The 19,162-nt window shown below is 41.4% G+C and overlaps 1 protein-coding gene across 1 annotated transcript; it reads right to left on the bottom strand.

Moving 5' to 3' along the window:
• Nucleotides 1-1,386: 1,386 nt before the first annotated feature.
• Nucleotides 1,387-18,940, bottom strand: RSPH1 (radial spoke head component 1). The gene is made up of 9 exons (XM_054016474.1): nt 18,861-18,940; nt 17,168-17,281; nt 16,942-17,047; nt 8,792-8,882; nt 8,321-8,456; nt 7,933-8,004; nt 3,777-3,933; nt 3,154-3,294; nt 1,387-1,579 (listed from the first exon to the last, which is right to left on the bottom strand). Exons 1-9 carry the CDS (start codon nt 18,912-18,914, stop codon nt 1,506-1,508), a joined length of 945 nt encoding a protein of 314 aa, XP_053872449.1. The 5' UTR covers nt 18,915-18,940; the 3' UTR covers nt 1,387-1,505.
• Nucleotides 18,941-19,162: the final 222 nt, after the last annotated feature.

Below are 19,162 nucleotides of genomic sequence, written 5' to 3' on the forward strand. Positions count from 1 at the left end.
GTCCTGGCCTCTTTAAGCTCTCCTCATATGGGACCTATTCCAAACCCCTAATCATTTTAGTTGCCCTTCTCTGAACCTTTTCTAATGCCAGTATATCTCTTTTGAGATGAGGAGACCACTTCTGTACGCAGTATTCAAGATGTGGGCGTACCATGGATTTATATATGGGCAATAAGATATTCTCCGTTTTATTCTCTATCCCCTTTTTAATGATTCCTAACATCCTGTTCGCTTTTTTGACTGCTGCTGCACACTGCATGGACGTCGTCAGAGAACTATCCACGATGACTCCAAGATCTTTTTCCTGATTAGTTGTTGCTAAATTAGCCCCCATCATATTGTATGTATAGTTGGGGTTATTTTTTCCAATGTGCATTACTTTACATTTATCCACATTAAATTTCATTTGCCGTTTTGTTGCCCAGTCACTTAGTTTTGTAAGATCTTTTTGAAGTTCTTCACAGTCTGCTTTGGTCTTAACTATCTTGAGCACTTTAGTATCATCTGCAAACTTTGCCACCTCACTGTTTACCACTTTCTCCAGATCATTTATGAATAAATTGAATAGGATCGTACCTAGGACTGACCCTTGGGGAACACCACTAGTAACTCAACATGGGGGAGTTATTGTTATTATGAGAACCTTACATTTATATTGTCTGAATTTTGTGCAGTCAAATTTGCAATTTTAACATTGTATTAACATAGCATTTTGTGGTTAGTTCCTTCTTATTTTGTTTTTCTATAAAGGAAAAGAAAACATAGCTGAAGCACTGAGATTTTGCAACTGTTTTTGTGCTATTCCAATCAATCACTGAAGATGCACAAAAACTTGCTATAGCACTGTACACTAGTGCAATTTTTTTTGTGCAACTCCACACTGCCGTAGTCTTTGAAGTTAGTAAAACTGCTGAAGAAGCAGGTGCAAATGTCATTTTAATTGCTTTATAACATCATCATTTCAAAAATATTTTTGATGATGTGAATTAGTTTCCAACATAGAGGCTGTGTTTTGCTTTGGTACTGCTCTTAAGGACTTTGAGGACTATAAGATCCAAGGTTCATCTTCCTGCGAAGAATTGGGCATAGACCACTGCCACAGTTAAGATACAGACTTCAGTGAACAATGGGCTGATACATTACGGGAAATTACTGAGAATTTTTCTTCTCATTTGTGTACACTCCATTTTAAAGTAATAATGTGAAGGAGTCCGAAGATATGCCCTGATCCTGTAATCACTTACACAAATGAGTAACTTTATCCATGTGAGGAGTCCCACTGAGTTCAACCAGTGGTTACAGCTATTGTATATAGCAAAGAAAATGGACTTGGAGTTAGAAATCATAAACTCGGAGTTCAGAAAAACACCCAAAAAGGCATTTTCTATACAAAGTACCCAGAAAAATATGTTTATTCAAAACAGCATAACAGAGCTTTCAATTAAATAAGAATAATACAGGGCTATGGTACCCAGCTTTTTTCTGTGTAATTTCCTTATTTGGTTTTATTCTTCTTTACTTATTTCTGCCTCCTCTGATTCCTTTGATTCTTCCTCCTTCTCCTCTAAACTAGTATTTGCTGTTGGGGGAAAAACATGAATTCTGGGGTACATTTAATAAAATAACAGCGCTTGAGATCTTTTTAAATAATTCATTCATTGTAGTAATACTTTATCCTGGAAAATATAATGCAGGCTCCTTACATATGCTGTCTAGTTTGTTATTAGGAGTGGGCCTAAGTGGAGTGCTTTAAAAAATCCTACTCTTGTTAGAAGATAGGCATATAACAAAATCCCTATTACTGTTAAACTGTTTTAAATTTACAGTCCACTTACTGTACTCACATTACCAAAGTAAAGACCCTATGGTAAACGAATAAGGATATAAACATGTAACCCATACTCATAGTCCTAGGTTCATCAACAGAATGCTGCAGGACTTAAATGGACTGATTCAGTTCATTACAAAAAATACTAAATACTGAGGTGTGGGGTGCTCAATCAATATTTAATTATTAGAGAACATTCATCAATAAAGTAATAATGAGGCCTAAAAATTACAAGTACATTCAGCATCATCACATTCTATATATTAGGGGCCAAATTCTTCGTGGACATAACTCTCCTGAAATCAAAAAACTTAGCTCTACTGTTTAGGGTATGTTTCAGCATATTTTCAAGCCATTTAATTGTCTTTCTGGCTCCTGTTGTCAGTTTTGCACTTTACCTTAACATGAAATGGATTGATGAAAAACTGAGAATCAAACACTTGATGGTTGGAAACATCAGAATAAAAGTTTACAAATCTGGATATGTTTTAATATATGCAGTCCATATTTTAAGTAGGCAAAGATTTACTCATAAAATATGGCTTAACACAGGCCTCATTTTACAATACCTTCTAATAATTTTGATAAATAATTTGAAATATTTTTTTAAAAATACTGAAAATTCAGAAACTATACTTAAAACATCCAAACATTAAAAAGCAATAACTTCAGTTTTACTTTTAATAATTAATTTAGCTTTCTGAATGAGAGTGTGCAAGTGTCACCAATGGGATCAAGCCTCCAAATCCATATGTAGATTTCAAACATCCAAAGTTCTGGTGTTGGTTAGCTCTGGTGTTCCATTTAGTGTATTACAAAGATCAGACCCATCAATAGTAATGATATTTCTTTTCTTCAGAACAAAGCTTTGTGTGATAAGTGATATAGTTTGAAGTCCTGAATGTCAGTTTCACTTTCTAACTAAACAAATTTTACATTAATATAAAAGGTTTGTTTCATTATCTCTTAGGGTGTTTTGGTTCTGTTTTGTTTTTTCATTCTAGTGAGGAGAACATTCCTCTCATTGGGGGAGTGGGGGCAGCTTCACTCTGAGGGGTTAAATTTTGTGAGGCATGTCAGCCCGGCCTCTAATTTTTGTACACAGAAGTTTCAAATATCCATTATGTGCAAACAATAATGCACATAAACTTGAGTATACAAAATTAAAAGCCACCTTGTGATGATTTAGCCCTTTATGAAAAACAAGAGTTATTATCTTTTCAGAATGATAATGTGCCCCCACACAGTAACACATTTTCAGCTAGTTGACATGCACCATTTCAGATGACCAACTATAATCACTCATTCCTCTCTTTCTTCCTCACCCTGATCCACTTGATCTTCTTTGCCCCCTTCCTCCTCTTCTTCTCCCTCCTTAGATGGAGACAGATCTTCAATGGGTTCTGTAGCTTCAGCAGGAGGTTCCCCAACCTCAACAGGTTCCTCAGCAACAGGTTCCTCGGCAACTGAAACGGAAGAAAAGGAGATATATGCCAAACTATGAGGGGGAAGAAGAACTTCATAGATCTGCTCATTGCCATTATTTTTACTCTTAAGTAACAGCTAACATCTTAGGCCCAATCCTGTAGCCTTTGCTCATGTGAGTAGTCCCACTGGCTTCATGGGGAATGCGTATAGACGGGTTGCAGTATCAAGCCCTGAATCAGATTATAATAATTTCAATAATGTTACAGGCTTCCCAGGACAGTTGTCTCTGTTACTAATACCACATTATATCAAATGGAAGTATATTCAGCATGCATGCTGCAGCATAAGAATGTGCTACAATAAGATGAACCTTCACACTTTTACTTTTTGCTAATATCCAGCATCTTGTAAGCTGACAAAAAGTACAACTCTCTTATTATAACATTTGCAAATTAATCAGGCAGAAACAGTTTGGGGAATTTGGGGGGAAAGGAGTTTCCAACAGTTCATCGGGTCAAACCTGCAGTTGCTGGTATCTCTTCTGCTGCCGGAGGCTCTTCAGGAGGTGGTGGTTTTTCAATCCCGGGTGTCCACAGAGTTAATTTAGTAATATTTTTTGCTTTCCATTTTGGAATAATTGACTGAGATTCCTCCTCTTCCTCTTCTTCCCCTTTATCCTAAAAAACAAACAAACATAAAAAATCTAGCATCACAATTGGGAATGTGAAGGTAAGGACTACGAGCCTGTTTGCATGTATTGAAATCTCTTTACCCTGAGTTTGAAATGGTAACGATACAGCCCTTTAGAGTAAGGTGTCAATATGTAACAACAACTGAACAACATTAATAGTCACAAACTTTAGAAGAGAGAGAAAACCTTTCTAAGCTAGAAAACTTGAAGGCAGTCAGTCAGTTACAATGTTGGTCTCAAAATTAAAAAAAAAATGGCTGGTTTCCTTTCTTTCTTATGCTTAGATTCAGGCAACACAGCGTGTCATGAAGGCCCAAAGAGCCTTCTTCCTTAATCATTCTGCAACTCTCAGAAGGGCTGGGCCTAACAGCAGTACCTACAGAGACTGGGCTGTTCCCCATTTCCCCAATGCCACAAAAGGGATGGAAAGGAGAGAAGGCAGGATCATTATCCGCCTCCTTTCCACACCAGCCTATACCATAGGTCTGGCACATAGGGAGCTCAAGGAGGCATTCTGCACCCCAGAGGGGGAATGCATCCTGGTTCTCACAGTGGAGTTATACAGCTCTCTGCCCCAACTCCTTACAGAAACAGACAAGCAAGAGTGCACGCAATACAAAATTGCTCTCTGCTTCACAAGGCAGTGCAGTCTGTGCTCAGGTAAGACCCATGGAACTTATGAAGAATGTAGTACTGTACATGAGCTTTTGTGCTCTCAATATTCTGACCTTCTGTCACTTTCTTTACAAATAAGAATGATTTATTTTATACAAAAGTGGGAGAGTTTAAATAATAGACTAGCTACTTGTATTGAAAGATAACTTTTCTTAACTAATTTTATTTGAAAATGAGTCTTGTACTACAACTATTTCAACTACAGCAAACAAGCAAAGTTTTGACTGTTTATTCTCATTACTGTAACGTAGGGGTAGGCAATGTTTGGCATGCGGCTCGCCAAGGTAAGCACCCTGGAGGGCTGGGCCAGTTTTATTTACCTGCTGACATGGCAGGTTCGGCCGATCGCGGCCCCCACTGGCCGCGGTTCGCCATCCCGGGCCAATGGGGGCGGCGAGAAGCCGTGGCCAGCACATCGCTCACCCGCGCCACTTCCCGCCGTCCACATTGGCCCGGGACGGCGAACCGCGGCCAGTGGGGGCCACGATCGGCCGAACCTGCTGCGTCAGCAGGTAAATAAAACTGGCCCGGCCCGCCAGGGTGCTTATCCTGGCGAGCCGCTTGCCAAACGTTGCCAACCCCTGCTGTAATGGGAGTATAGCACTGTGACCTACAGTAAATAATATAATCACAGGATTCACTTGAGAGTAATTGCTATAGTTAAGGGCTAAGACTGTCAAAAGTGAGTGATTAAAGTTAGGCTTCTAAGTTCACATTTAGACACCGACATAAATGGCCTAATTTTCAAAAGTATCAAGCACCCATCAGTTCCTGCTGAAGTCAGTGGGAGCTGCTGAGTGCTCAGCACTTGTAAAAGTCTGGCTACTTATATTCAGGTATCCAAATATGGAGTTAAGTGCCTAATTTTAGGTGCCCGTTTTGCGAAGGTATAATGTCCTCAGGCAACACCCCCAATAGTGCACCTCTTCACTTTCCAAATATGGTTCAGGCTCTTACAGGCCATAACTGAGCCCTAATTTTTAATGCATCTCAATCAGCACCAGTTGAACTGAGGATATGTCTACACTGGAGCTGGAGGTATATTTCCTAGCTCAGACAGACATATCTGTGCTAGCTCTGATCAAGCTAGCATGCTAAAAATAGTGTAGTCACAGAGGTACAAGTGGCAGCAGGGGAGCCCACAAATACAATCACCTCTGAAATGCTAGGTACGTATTTGGGCAGCTAGCCCTTCCCACTGCTTGCACCACTCTGGCTACACTGCTTGATCAGAGAGAGATCATGGGAATTTCTACCTCAGCTAGAAATTACAGTCCCAGCTCCAGTATAGACAAACGCCTAAGGGGCAAATCTTAGCACACACAAAGTAGCCAGGCCAGGGGGAGTGGGGAAGGGGGAGATACTTTCCTCCTCTCCTCCCAGACACAATGAGCATCTGTGAAGCCACTGTCTGCAAGAGCCCTGAGTTCTCCCAACATAGACCTCTAGCAGCAGAGACACTGGCTTTGGCATACCCACCACCACACACTGTTCTTTAGGGATCTGATGTGGAGCTGCAAGTTGTTCCTTTTTTATAGAAATCTGAGAGCACTGGCATAAAGAAATTGATATTGCTCATACTTCTTGGGTGGCTGAAGGTTTCATCACGTCACACACATAAATCTTCCATTATAACCATATACACTTCCTCATATCTTATTGCTTACAAATATACTTGGGATGGGTGTTATCTTTCCTAGTGCTTTGTCTAACAATATCTAAACATTTCAAAATGTAATTGCAGTATATTTACAGAAAAAGAGGAAACACCCATCATTATTTGTCATTTAAGGAGGCAAATACAGTTTGATTAAGGAATAAAAGTAAAACAAAGCCAAAGCATATGTTTTACATCTTAATAGCTGTTTTCCAAAACATTCAATACAATAGAAATAATAATCATTTCAGTTATAAAATGCTTCATATTTTTAAGGTCTTAACAAACAAAAACAACTGGAGTTAAATTTTACAGGTAAAGCAAAAGTTTCTCATTCAAACTGATATTATGAAGGAATATTGTTTTTTTCTTTTTGTTACATGCGGGTAAACCATGCAGCAGAAACACTTCATTCAAACCCAAAGAGCACCTCTGTTACACTAGGCTCCATGAAGATAAAGCCTTTAGTGGTTTGTGGGTTCCCATACCCTGGAACAGAAGGCAGTTTTTTGCTGCCCTTTCTCTTGTCCTTGGGTTGTATTAGCTGAGCAAATCAATGAAAGAGAAGAAATGAATGTGAACTAGATTGACATGTTAACTGTAGAAAGATGGAAAAATTAGAAAGACCCTTTTTAAAAAAATAAAAGATTACAAATCGCCCAAAACTTTCATTTAGGTGCGATTATATTTGAAATAAATGTTTCCCTGGAAGTTTTGAAATAGCATGTAATAGACTAAGATCTGGCATGTCAGGCAATATAGAAAAAGAGCAAGTTCTGAACTAAATGCAGCATGTTTATTATCTTGAAACTAAAATACTAAGCTAAAAATATATTTGTAATAACAGCTAGGCATTATTGTTTTGATTATATAACTAGAGTACGTAGGTCAGGTAGTCAGAAACAGGTCTGAAAGGCCACACTCAAAAGCAAGAAGAAAAATCATTCCCCACTGCTATTCACCCACAACTCTTATTGAAATCAATGGGAGTTGTGGGTACTTAGTACCTCACAGGATCAAGACAATAATAGACCACATTTTCAAAAGTAGTCTCAATTGTGGCTCTAAATTTGCACCTGTAATTTTTCACTAAATTTTAGAATTACTTAGTACTATATTTTTATTTTCCAGTCTTTTGTAATGGAGTGCTAAAATATATTATACATCTAAGGGGCATGGTGTGTAAAATACCTTATTTAAATGAACCTCAACTATACCAAGCACAGCATTAAAGGATCTTATGATGACCACATCTGGTGTATATAAGCAAGCTCTGAAGCCAGTCCATATCTGGTAAAGGGACATGACATCTTCAGAATAAAGGCCAAAGTCAATCAAAACTCTGTCTGGCTTTTTGTATTGCAGAAGGCTAGCACATTTGAGGTCTGACCCTGCTTTCACTGAAATCAACGGCAAAACTTCTAGTGTCTGCAATGGGAGCAGCAATGGGGCCCTCAGGTGTCAGGGCTTGCTCAGCACAGTAGCCAGACACGTTTTTTTATTGACTCTGGTGCTTAGAAAAGCACATTCTGAAGCTGTTGGACTTTTTAAATATACAGTACCTGTAATGAGCTAGGCAGACTACGTTTGAACAGGCTAACCTGACTTGCTGAGTTTTCTAACATTTGGTATAGTCTGTATTATATTATTTACCTGATCTAGATGTGTGTATTCACCATGCTGTTCACACCCAATATCAAAGACATACTTTCCACGACCTACCGGCTGTACAAAGAGAAATAAAAAAAGTTAGCAAGACTTTAAAGCTAGAAAATTCTGAAGGAATAAATGAAAAATAGAAATGATCACTTAACACTGCACTATGTAATTTACACAATAATAAATAAAAATACATTGAGAAAAGTAAACTTTGGAGAAACTTTGCACGTCATTGATTTATTTATACCTGTTACATTTATGGTTCAAAGAATACTGTGCAAAATGGGAAACCTGGTTTAATTTTTCAATGTAAAGAGTCCATACCAGAACAACAACATGCGCTAGTTTTTCAAATTCAAATAGCGTTTTCCAACATACTTACATTTCCATTCACAAATTTGCCTTGGTATCTGTGGTTTAGATGAATAAGTTCAGCTGCTCCTTCCTGTTGCCCATTTATCCAGCCACCAACATATTTAGAGCCAGTCTCTGCATAGAGGTATGTACCTTGCCCGTGCCTGAGAGGCAAATAATAATTGTACTTTATATTACTGTAAATTAAAAGTGCAGGATTTCTTTGCAATTTTAAAGTATTTAAACAAATGCCACATTAATCTATATTTCCAACCCCAAGAACATCTTCTTCATACATTCATGCTCATCTGCCTTCTGTGTCTGGCTCTATTTAATTCAGCTGATGTCTTACTGCAGGCTTTCCTTCCATTCCAAACTGGATTTGGTTGCCAAAGCCCTCCACAGCTCTCTCTTTCAAAAGGACAACCACAACTCTGAAGACAACATTTTTTAAACTTCATCAAGAAACTTGAAAGTTCACTGTAATAATGAAACAAACCTATAGTGGTTAAGCCATTCTCCAGTGTAGGTGTCTCCATTCATGTAGTAGTAAACTCCATTGCCATGTCTTTGGTCTCCCACCCATTCTCCTGCAATGGACATGACAAAAACAGAGTGAGATGTGATCAGTTTTACTTGTCATAGAAGTCAGCCTTCAGAATGATCATCTAGACATCTAGTCAACTTTTTATGTGAATGAAGAATATACAGTATTAGAAAATGAAAATGTAAACTCAGACAATGTAAATTCTGTAACTGAATTCAATGAGAGCAGAAGCAAGCTCTACCTCAGTAATCTTCAATTTCGGTGTGAACAGTAAAGATAGCTTATCAGGCTTGTATATCAGTGTAGTCTCTTCACACTCCACAGTAAATTAAATTAGAAAAGTACTGGCATTCTCTGACAAAAAGCAGGCCACCATTTGTCACTATTATTATTGATATTACTAGTACAGTATTTCTAACTGATGGAAAGATTTGACGTCAGGAGAAAAGCCATGAGCATGCACAGATTCAGAGGATGTGCTAAACTATTCTCTTATTGAGAATCAGTAGGGCTTCAGGCTTCTAGAAAGGGCAGGGAGAATGTTCTGGACCATAAAGCTAATCAGTGCAAAACAGCATCTACTTGGCCAGTTGAGAGCTAGAGAATTGGAATTAGCCAGCTGTAGTCTACTACTGCTTAAATCAAAACGCATTAGAGAAAAGACTTGCAGAGAGCAATGAAGGGTGGATGGGAGACACACCTAGACCCCTCCTGACAAGGGTGACAAGATTAAGACATCTCCATTAGCATACAGAATGAAAAACAGAGACAACTCCCCTAGCCTCATCTGCATAAAAAAATAGGACAGGGAAACATCTCATTTTGCATACAGAATGGAGAACAGAAAACTACCCTGAACTCTGGGACCAGAAAAGCAGGGACACACTGCATCATGGGAATCTCTGCTCCAGATGTTAATGAATCTATGCCTGCACACACCCAGCTCAGCAATTATCAGACCAATTCTAGTAATGAATCCTTGATTAATATCCAAAATACTAAAGCAGCCTAGTTGCATTGTGAGCTCCCTGGAAGAAACCACCACCCATAGCCAAGAATAATCAGCTCCTATTGTCTAGCCTAAACAAAACCCTTGAGTCATCAGTTTACCCATAAACAAATCTAGTGTTCTCCCTTGAACCATTGTATTTTCTCTACAAAAATCCCTACTCACCCTCCAGTCAGTGTTCTGATGCTTAGATCCAAACTATGCATCAGTTCCACTGGGACTCCATCTTCTCCTGACTGATCGTGCTGGGGGCTCTGCCTGTCTCCAGCACTCAAGACCCTGAGCTACCACCACCACCTGGGAACCCCGACCCGTTCAAGCCTCATGGAATGGGTGAAATCCCCCTCTTTCTCTCTGTTTTCCTTTCTACCTTAGGTATGAACCTTTAATAATGCGTGTTATGTTAGTTTAGGCTCTCCTTGTGTACTTATCACTATTATTCAATAAATAACTTTTATGGTTAAGCTGGTTGCTTCTCTCTCTCTTGCTAAACTTTACTCTTTTGTGTTTTTAGCTTCCCCCATTCGGTCTACAGCAATGCTTCTTTTACCTAAGGTAAAGATCCCTACAGCACCCAAAATGCTGTGTGGTTTGCTCATCAAATAGGCTACTGCCAGTACAATTGTGATGTAAGAGTGGGTATAGGGACGTGCTGAATCTGGGACGCATAAGGGTGACAGCTAGAAAGTGCTGCTTGACCCAGCCCAAGGAACCCAGGGGCATATAAGAGGAGGCAGTTTAAAAGTGCTGCTTCATTAAGCCCAGTAAGTCCAGAGACATATAAGGGGGTCACCTTAAAAGTGCTAATTGACCCGGTCTGCTCAAACTTGCTCTGTTAATGTATGTGTGGCTGTGTGTGTGCTCCTCCAGTTCTGGGGCTGGAAAAACCCAGCCCTAGGGAACCTAGGTCCTGCAGGATAGCTCCATTAGGAGGGGACTTGCAGAAGGAAGAAGTAGAGCTCCAAATAAAAACACAAGTAACACAAGCAGTACATTAATAGAATTACAGAAGTCCCCCCCTCCAAAAAAAGTAACCCGAATAAATAAGCATACTCCAAACTTAACAGGACACAGTGTAGAGTTGACAATATATAGCCATGTATGACAGATTACAGCATAACTTTTTGGTCTTGAAGCTGGATATCCGTGCATGCATTACTTTACTTTTAGGTGTGATGGAAGAAGAAAGGCCTATCAGCAGTGTTCTCACTAGTGAGGTGGTTTTGCACCTCTGTTCAGTTATTGTGCTCTTGGTTACTCATGACTTGAAAGATTACTTACTATCAGGTGAATGTTTCTGCACATACAGAATTTCCATATGCTGACTATCTCTGCCCCAAACGCTCTTTATCATGTGTTCTCTTGTTGGTTTAGTTAAAATGCAATCATTTTGTTGTCTGAACTACGCAATGTCATCTCATTGCTTAATTGATGATTTAAAGAACAGGATGAGAAGGCTTATTTAAAGTCACAGCTCTTTGGGCCACAGACCTAGCCACAAGGCTGCTCTAACTTACATTAACTCCACCTTTTCAACCATGCCCTGCTTTCAGGCAATATCCAACATGCTACCACACAGGAGAAATCCTCAGATTCCCCTTTAGAATAGTTTAAAGGTCACTTGTTTTCTGCTCTGGCAATGTCATCATACAGCAGGCCATACAGGTCCTCAATCTAAGCAGCACTGTCTTGCACTGGTCCCTTCTCTTCCCTCCCTTCTTTCTTCATTCTGACCCTTTTGTTCCACCTCTCATCCTCTTGTCTCTCTTCCCTGTGGCAGGCTCTCAGCCTCTTCCCTTACTTGGTTGGGCTCCAATCATTTTTTCCCCTCCTCACTCTCTGCCCCTCTCTACACAAACTTACATAGTTGCCTGCTATTTCTTTCACTCCAAACACATTCTTCCATTTATTCTTACCTAGTAGCATGCTTACATGCATACCTTTATTTAGGTTATTGTGGACAGTGCAAGTTACGTAACTTGTGGCACTGGCTGTCCCCACCTCCCACACCATAAATTTTATCGTGTCTTATAGTCTTATTTTGTAGTGTGGGATATGTATTTGGTTATGTCAAGGGACCCTTCCTCCAAAATCTAAAAGTGGACCTTAGGGTATGTACCAGTAGATTAGCACTAATTTGCCAAAGCCAGGGCATCACTTATTCAGGGGCCTAACACCTTAACTGAAGGGAGGAGGTTGCTGAATCTTTAACATAGGCTTTCTTTCCCCAAAATATTTAGTCATTGATTTAGATAATGGCATAGAGAGTACACTTATAAAGTTTGCAGACAAACTGGGGAAATAGTCTGAAGTAAATAGGATGAAATTCAATAAGGACAAATGCAAAGTACTCCATTTAGGAAGGAACAATCAGTTGCATACATACAAAATGGAAATGACTGCCTAGGAAGGAGTACTGCGGAAAGGGATCTGGGGGTCATAGTGGACCACAAGCTAAATATGAGTCAACAGTGTAACGCTGTTGCAAAAAAAAGCAAACATCATTCTGGGATGTATTAGCAGGAGTGTTGTAAGCAAGACACGAGAAGTAATACTTCCACTCTACTCCACGCTGATTAGGCCTCAACTGGAGTATTGTGTCTGGTTCTGAGCGCAATATTTCAGGAAAGATGTTGATAAATTGGAGAGAGTCCAGAGAAGAGCAACAAAAATTATTAAAGGTCTAGAAAACATGATCTATGAGGGAAGATTGAAAAAATTGGATTTGTTTAGTCTGGAAAAGAGAAGACTGAGAGGGGACATGATAACAGTTTTCAAGTACATAAAAGGTTGTTACAAAGAGGAGGGAGAAAAATTGTTTTTCTTAACCTCTGAGGATAAGACAAGAAGCAATGGGCTTAAGTTGCAGCAAGGGAGATTTAAGTTGGATATTAGGAAAAACTTCCTAACTGTCAGGGTGGTTAAGCACTGGAATAAATTGCCTAGGAAGGTTCTGGAATCTCCATATTGGAGGTTTTTAAGAGCAGGTTAGACAAACACCTGTCAGGGATGGTCTAGATATTACTTAGTCCTGCCATGAGTGCAGGGGGCTGGACTAGATGACCTCTCAAGGTCCCTTCCAGTTCTATGATTTTTAAAGTTAAATGGGTATTAGCAAAACCAAATAAAGCAGGTCTTTTGTGATGTGGTGTATGTGCCCCATCTCAATCATGTGAACCAGAATGTAAACATCTTCACCACCCAGAAAAGAGGAAACTCAAGCTTAAAGACTGTGGGAGCTGCCAAACTTGGAGGGAAGTGCTGGCAGCTGTGGCTAGTTAGGCAGTACGGACATCCAAAATGGGAAGAAAGAATAGCCTCATTTATCTTTTTCTTCCTCAGGGGACAGGAGGATCTGGGGAATTATTTGGCTGCCTTGTACACAGAACGTTATGCTGGAGCCAAGAGACTCTGATCACAGTCAGAACTGAATTTTGTTTGTTTCCTCAAACTAGGCCCTGACTGAAGGAAGCTGCTGCCCTGTGTTCTTTGTGGACACTTGGAGTAAGTGGGAGGAAACTACCCTGTGTTTGTTTTGTTTCATTTGCCCTGTGGCCAAAGGTAGCTACTCTGTGCCTGTTTAACTTTCACCTTGCTGAGCCTGGAATATTGTTGTTCTTATTCCTTTTGTGTGACCTATCTTGAGCAGGGCAGCCACCTCTCCCAACCCAATGGGGTGGCTGGTAGTCTTAACTCAATGTTCACTGTACTGACCCTTCAGATTATCACCATTTCACTAGCTCTCCAGTAAATATAGTCTTCTGGCCTTCATGAGATTTAAATTTCTAACACAGGCCAAAACCCCTACCTTTCAGGCCTTCTTTGCACATCACAAAGCAGCAAAAAAAGACAGCAGAAGGCAAATTATTTTCCTTTTCAGGTCACCTTTAAGATCTGAGACATTTACAGACATCAGATGGAAGAATAGGGTGGGACTATTTCAGAGTGTCTTATACTGTAGCTGAAATAATCTTTTAACGGGTTCTAAGGAACCTAAGCCAAAACCAGTAACTGAGCGTTCTGATTTTCAGATACTGTGCAACAGGAGCTGGGTGGCTCAGAACATCTGGAAATCAGTTCACTCATTTAGGGGCATAAATATGGATGTGGGTGCCTAAAATTAAGCACTTAAGTTTAAAAGCTTTGTCTTTGGTTCTGACCTCCTCTTTCAAAGCTGATGGTATAGCATACAACATTACACTATTGAAAAAAATGAATAAAAAATGTCAACAATCAGATCAACCTCCTGATGTTTTGCAGAGACAGCATTAGTCCTCAAATTAAATGTCATCCTGGAAAAGAACTCTCTGAAGATGGTTAATGAAGCGGCTGGAGTCTGACTTATCTGTCTCCTCATATTTCAGGGAAGACAGTGAAGAGAATCAGACCAAATCAGTCATTCCTAATACTAAAATGTGGGGAAATATTCTGTATGAGCTTCTGTTTCAGGAGCTGGACTAATGATATTCTGATCTTCTGTCTTATGAGATTCTTTAAGTACAGTATCTTGCTTAAACTGTTGCATTTCCTAGACATTGCTACCATAAAGGAAGAAAGTGAATTCCTAAAATAATCTGTTATTTGTAAAAGATTGTAATGAGCCTTCAGATTAATCTTGAGAATTCTGTTCAGGGCAAAGATCTAGATCAAACTAAATTAAATAATTCTGTACAAGAACCCTAAAAGAGCATCTGGGGATAGAAGGAGAACTGCTGTCACATGCTAATTTCAACAGAATGCCATTGATTTCAATGGAAGTGAGGAGCCTAAATTACTTTGTGGATTGGGCCTATGCAACTTAGTTTTATGGTTGTTGGTTTTTTGTGGGGGTTGCTATCATATTGAAGATAGGTGCAGACAGAAAGTAAGGGAGTCACAATGACATCAGTCAATATTTCTTTCCTTAGAGGGGAAAATATAGAACAAAGACTGTACTAGTAAAATATAGTTTGACCTCATTTTAGGAGTATTTTAGCCTCAGAAAGCAAAGAATCCAACATAGCTTTGAATCAGTGTATGAATCAGGCCAAAAGACACTGTCATAAACAAATTAATTTAACTTATGTCTGTGCAAGTCACTTAATTCTTTCTTGCACTTCTGCTAACATCCATTTCTTCTGCATTGCAAGATGCATCAGTATGAATCTAATCTTCCCATGCCTTCCAATCCATATTCTGATGAAAGCAGTGATCCTCCCTGGCGAATGCTTAATCACAAGTCAGATATAATGCCTACATTTGGAGGTGGTGCTTCTATTAAGTAGCAGATTTCTTATCTACCTATAATATATAAAGCTTTCTTCTCCTGGATCTCTCACTTTTCCTGAACTGCACACTTATAGAGGTGTACAGAGGAGGGAAAAGACTCTTGCTACTCCCAGAAGTAGAAACTGCATTAGGATATTTATCATAGTGACTCAAACTGTGGACCACAGAGTATTTACTAGTTGTCCACAGAGAGGTAGTGGGACACTTGGTGTTAACTCAAAAAAATATATATATATATATTATATATATATATATATGCCCTGTGGGGGTTACTATCATATTGAAGATAGGTGCAGATATATATATGGACTCCTCCCGTGCTGTTGGCAATCTCACCAATAAAGATAAATAAATAAATAAATGTTCTCCCAACAGGTAAAAACTTTTTTTTAAAGTAAGCTTTAAAGGCTGGATTCTTCAGTCTAAGCTCTCTGGCCACAGATTCCCCTTAGAAAATTCTGGGGGAATCTCTGCCAATGTAGAGTTCTGCCCAGCAGTGCAAGTAGGCCGATATGCCCAGTATGCCATACCAGCAAGATATTTATGTACCGGAAAGACACCGGAGAAGCCATTGGCCACATGGCTCCTCTCTGGTGCGGCTGTACTGCCCCCAGCCCCACCCCCTGCCCTTCCACTGACCTGCCTCTCCTCTGGCTCCATCTGTACAACAGCAGCCCCACCGGAGGACAGGACTGGGGAGTCAGACCGGGGGCGGAACAGCAGCCCCGCTGGAGGACAGGACTGGGAAGCGAGGCTGGGGGTGTTACAGCAGTCCCGCCGGAGGACACGACTGGGGAGCCAGACTGGGGGCAGTACAGCAGCCATGCCAGAGGACAGGACTTGGCGGCAAGGTTGGGGGTGGTACAGCAGCCGCGCCAGAGGAGCCGCCTGTACGGGGCTGCCCAGCAGCCCCACGTTCTGCTCCTTTTCTGAAGTCTCTGGCGCAACAGGAGGAGGACAGAGCACCCCCTCCGTCCCCAGGTAAAGTGGGTGGATCGTGGGGAGAGGATGGAGAAAGCGTGGGGGCGGGGCTGGGAGGAGTCACATGGAGGGTTATGTGCCCCCCCATTAGCTGCTGCCCTCCCCACCCCCTGTACCAGTAAGAAATGGATTTTACCTGCATCACTGGTTCTGCCACATCTTATCCTAGTTCTGCTGACGGTATTCCATTTGGTATATGGGTATGGAGAAAGGTCAGGGGAGGGAGCCATGTCCAGAAAGATAGGAGATGGATTCTCTGCCAACAGGGTAAATTTAAACTGCCTTCTTGAAGGTTTAACTTACACCAACTCTAGGTGGCTGAGAAACGGTGTGCTGTGATAAGCTCCTCCTTAGCCTCCACTCTCCACTGCTTTGCTTGGATGCAGTGGAGAACTGAATCCTATATTTTTACAATGCTCAGAACCTATAGCTCTTTGAAAGGATCTGAAAATGTTCTGGACTGAACTTGACTGTCAGCATAATCACTACATGTCAATGAATATTCTTGTGATGTTCTTGGGTTGTTGTTTTTAACATAACTTATACTCTCTTCTACTCTGATTCTAACTAAGAATGTGAAGAATTTGCTCAACACTAAATATAATGAAGCATTCCACTTGATCAGATGATTTGGCAGGAATAAACTGTTGCCAAAAACTTCAATCCACTCTTCTCCTAACATCTGGGGTGAGGCAGGAATGAAGAGGGAAAAAAGAATTTTGTGGATTGAAGCAATAATATGCTGCCTGGCTCATTGTTTCCCATAATTCCACTGAAGCACCTCATCTTCTCAAATATTTAAATCTTCGTAATTATGTTCAACAACAAAAGATGCACATTTTACCTTCATATTTTGATCCATCTGGATACATAAAAACGCCTTGACCATGCTTTTTGTTGTCAAAGAAGTCTCCAATGTAGCGAGCACCATTTTTAAATCTGTAGGTCCCCTGCAATATATTTGGTGTAGATATAGTACTTTGAATTAAAAGGAAAATGAAGTGCCTAAACTAATGGAACTGCTGAAACACATGCATGGCTTTCAAAATAATCCTCTATAATTATCTTACCCGCCCATTTCTCACACCATTGGCATACTCTCCTTCATATGTATCACCATTGGGTAACCGTGCTCTTCCATGTCCATGTCGTTCACCTGCTGCATTGCGTTCACCTTCATATTCCTATTTAGATGGAATAAGCCATTCAACAGTTAAGAGGCAGGGGTTCTAAGCTGAATCCAATATGAGTACAAAGAGGAAGCCAATTGTTTGTTCTGAACAGCTCCTTTTCTTCCTGAGTCCCAGGATGGCACCTGGCCAAGAAATCTATTGGTAACTGTTGTGAGTATCTTGTACCAACCCACCAGATCCTACCTGGTACCCAAAGGTGTCTTTTGCCTGCAAACTACTGAAATTTGTTGGGGGCTGGATTCTTGCTGCATAAACTGCAGCAAGTTGAAAAAGACATTACATACCCTAGTAAAATGGCAGGACTTCACTCAAGTCCTTTTTATCTCTACAACTCCATTGAATGCAGTAGCTTAGCAACTCTTTGAGGCTGAGTATCACTAATGTATATATTCCAAAAGAAAATAGCAACTAAGGACATCATTGTATTTATAAGATTATTTCTTATTTTAAAAAATATTTTGTTTGAGATACACATCGCATAGCTTTGAGAATCCCAACATAACAGTGATTAATTTTTTTTTCGTTTCCCCATACTTTAATACTACAAATCCAATATCCTGTGTGATCCTAGTCCATGGCTCTGCTCCTACTCTGATTGACATGAGTGGCAGGCCTTCTGTTAACTTTGATTAGAGCAGAATTGACCTTTAAAATATGCAACAGTGAGTAATTACAAATTCAGTTCTTTTTGGGGTGACAAAACTAAAGATATGTTGGTGTAATCGTGTCTAATGGGTGCTTTTTCATTAATATTCCACATAGTTATGGACTGGGGCTGTACCAGGGGAAAAAGTGAATTTATAGATTCAAAGGGACCATTATGATCATCTAGTCTGACCCCCATATAGCACAGGCCATAAAACTTCTCCCAAATAAATCCTAGAGCAGAACTTTTAGAAAAACATCCTATCTTGATTTAAAAATTATCAGGACCCTTTGTAAGTTGTTCCAATGGTTAATTACTTTCGCTATTAAAAATGTATGTCTTATTTCCAGCCTGAATTTATCTAGCTACAACTTTCAGCCGCTGGATCCTGTTATACTTTTCTCTGCTAGACTGAAGAGCCCATTATTAAATATTTGTTCCCCAGGAGGATACTGCCGGACTATAATCACATCACCCTTTAACCTTCTCTTGGTGCACAGACACAACCATCCCCCCAGGGTAACAGTGCAGCAGTGCCTGGGTGGCAATGAAGGGCAGCTCTGGGGCAGCTGGTGCCAGCTGTTCTCCACGGGGCTGCCCAGCTGCACGCGGACTCTGGAGGGAGGCTCGCCGAGGGCACCGGGGAAAGGGGGCTGGCAGCCAGCGCGGCCTGGATGGCTCCTGGGCACAGCTGGGCGGGGTGGGGGGGGAGGCTGCACCGGTGCTGAGCTGGGGGGGATCCGCTCCGCCGCCCGCCCGGCGCCGCGGCTCTCAGGGGCGGCCGAGCCGCACGGAGGGGCGGGTGAGGCGGGGCCCGGCAGTGTGGGGCGCGGGGACGCTCCTGCTCTGCGGGGCAGGCGCTGGCGGGGGCGGGGGGGGCAGCGCTGGGCCCCGGGGGAGCCGGCGGCCGCGGCCCGCACTGACCCCCAAGTCGTTCTCCGCCTCCTCCTCGAACTCCTCCGAGCCCAGGTCCGACATGGTCCGGCCGGGCCCCGCGGCGTTTCCGTCACCATGGGAACCGCCGTCCTGGGCGGAGGGAGGCGCGCGCCGTCACCTTAGCAACACGCACTGGCACCGCCCCTCTTTCCGCTCTGGGGCGCGTGCTGCTGTCCTGGGTCCTGAGAGCGGGGCGCCCAGCCAATCGGCTGCAGCGTCGCGCTCGGACCGGAGAGGGCGAGACGAGAGCGCACAGCGCAGGGACCAAAGGCACAGTCCCGGGCACACGA

The sequence above is a fragment of the Malaclemys terrapin genome, chromosome 1 (assembly GCF_027887155.1).
Source record: "Malaclemys terrapin pileata isolate rMalTer1 chromosome 1, rMalTer1.hap1, whole genome shotgun sequence".
Classification (NCBI taxonomy): Eukaryota; Metazoa; Chordata; order Testudines; family Emydidae; genus Malaclemys; species Malaclemys terrapin.

Bases quoted from the DNA above. Each gene is read 5' to 3' on its own strand.
- RSPH1 (XM_054016474.1), bottom strand. From the start codon at position 18,914: ATGTCGGACCTGGGCTCGGAGGAGTTCGAGGAGGAGGCGGAGAACGAC. The intron at 8,883-16,941 runs GTAAAATGTGCA...TGTCCATTGCAG, and splicing joins AGATGGATCAAAATATGAAG to GAGAATGGGTGGGAGACCAA. The intron at 3,934-7,932 runs GTAAATAATATA...TTTGTTTTTTAG, and splicing joins AATACACACATCTAGATCAG to GATAAAGGGGAAGAAGAGGA.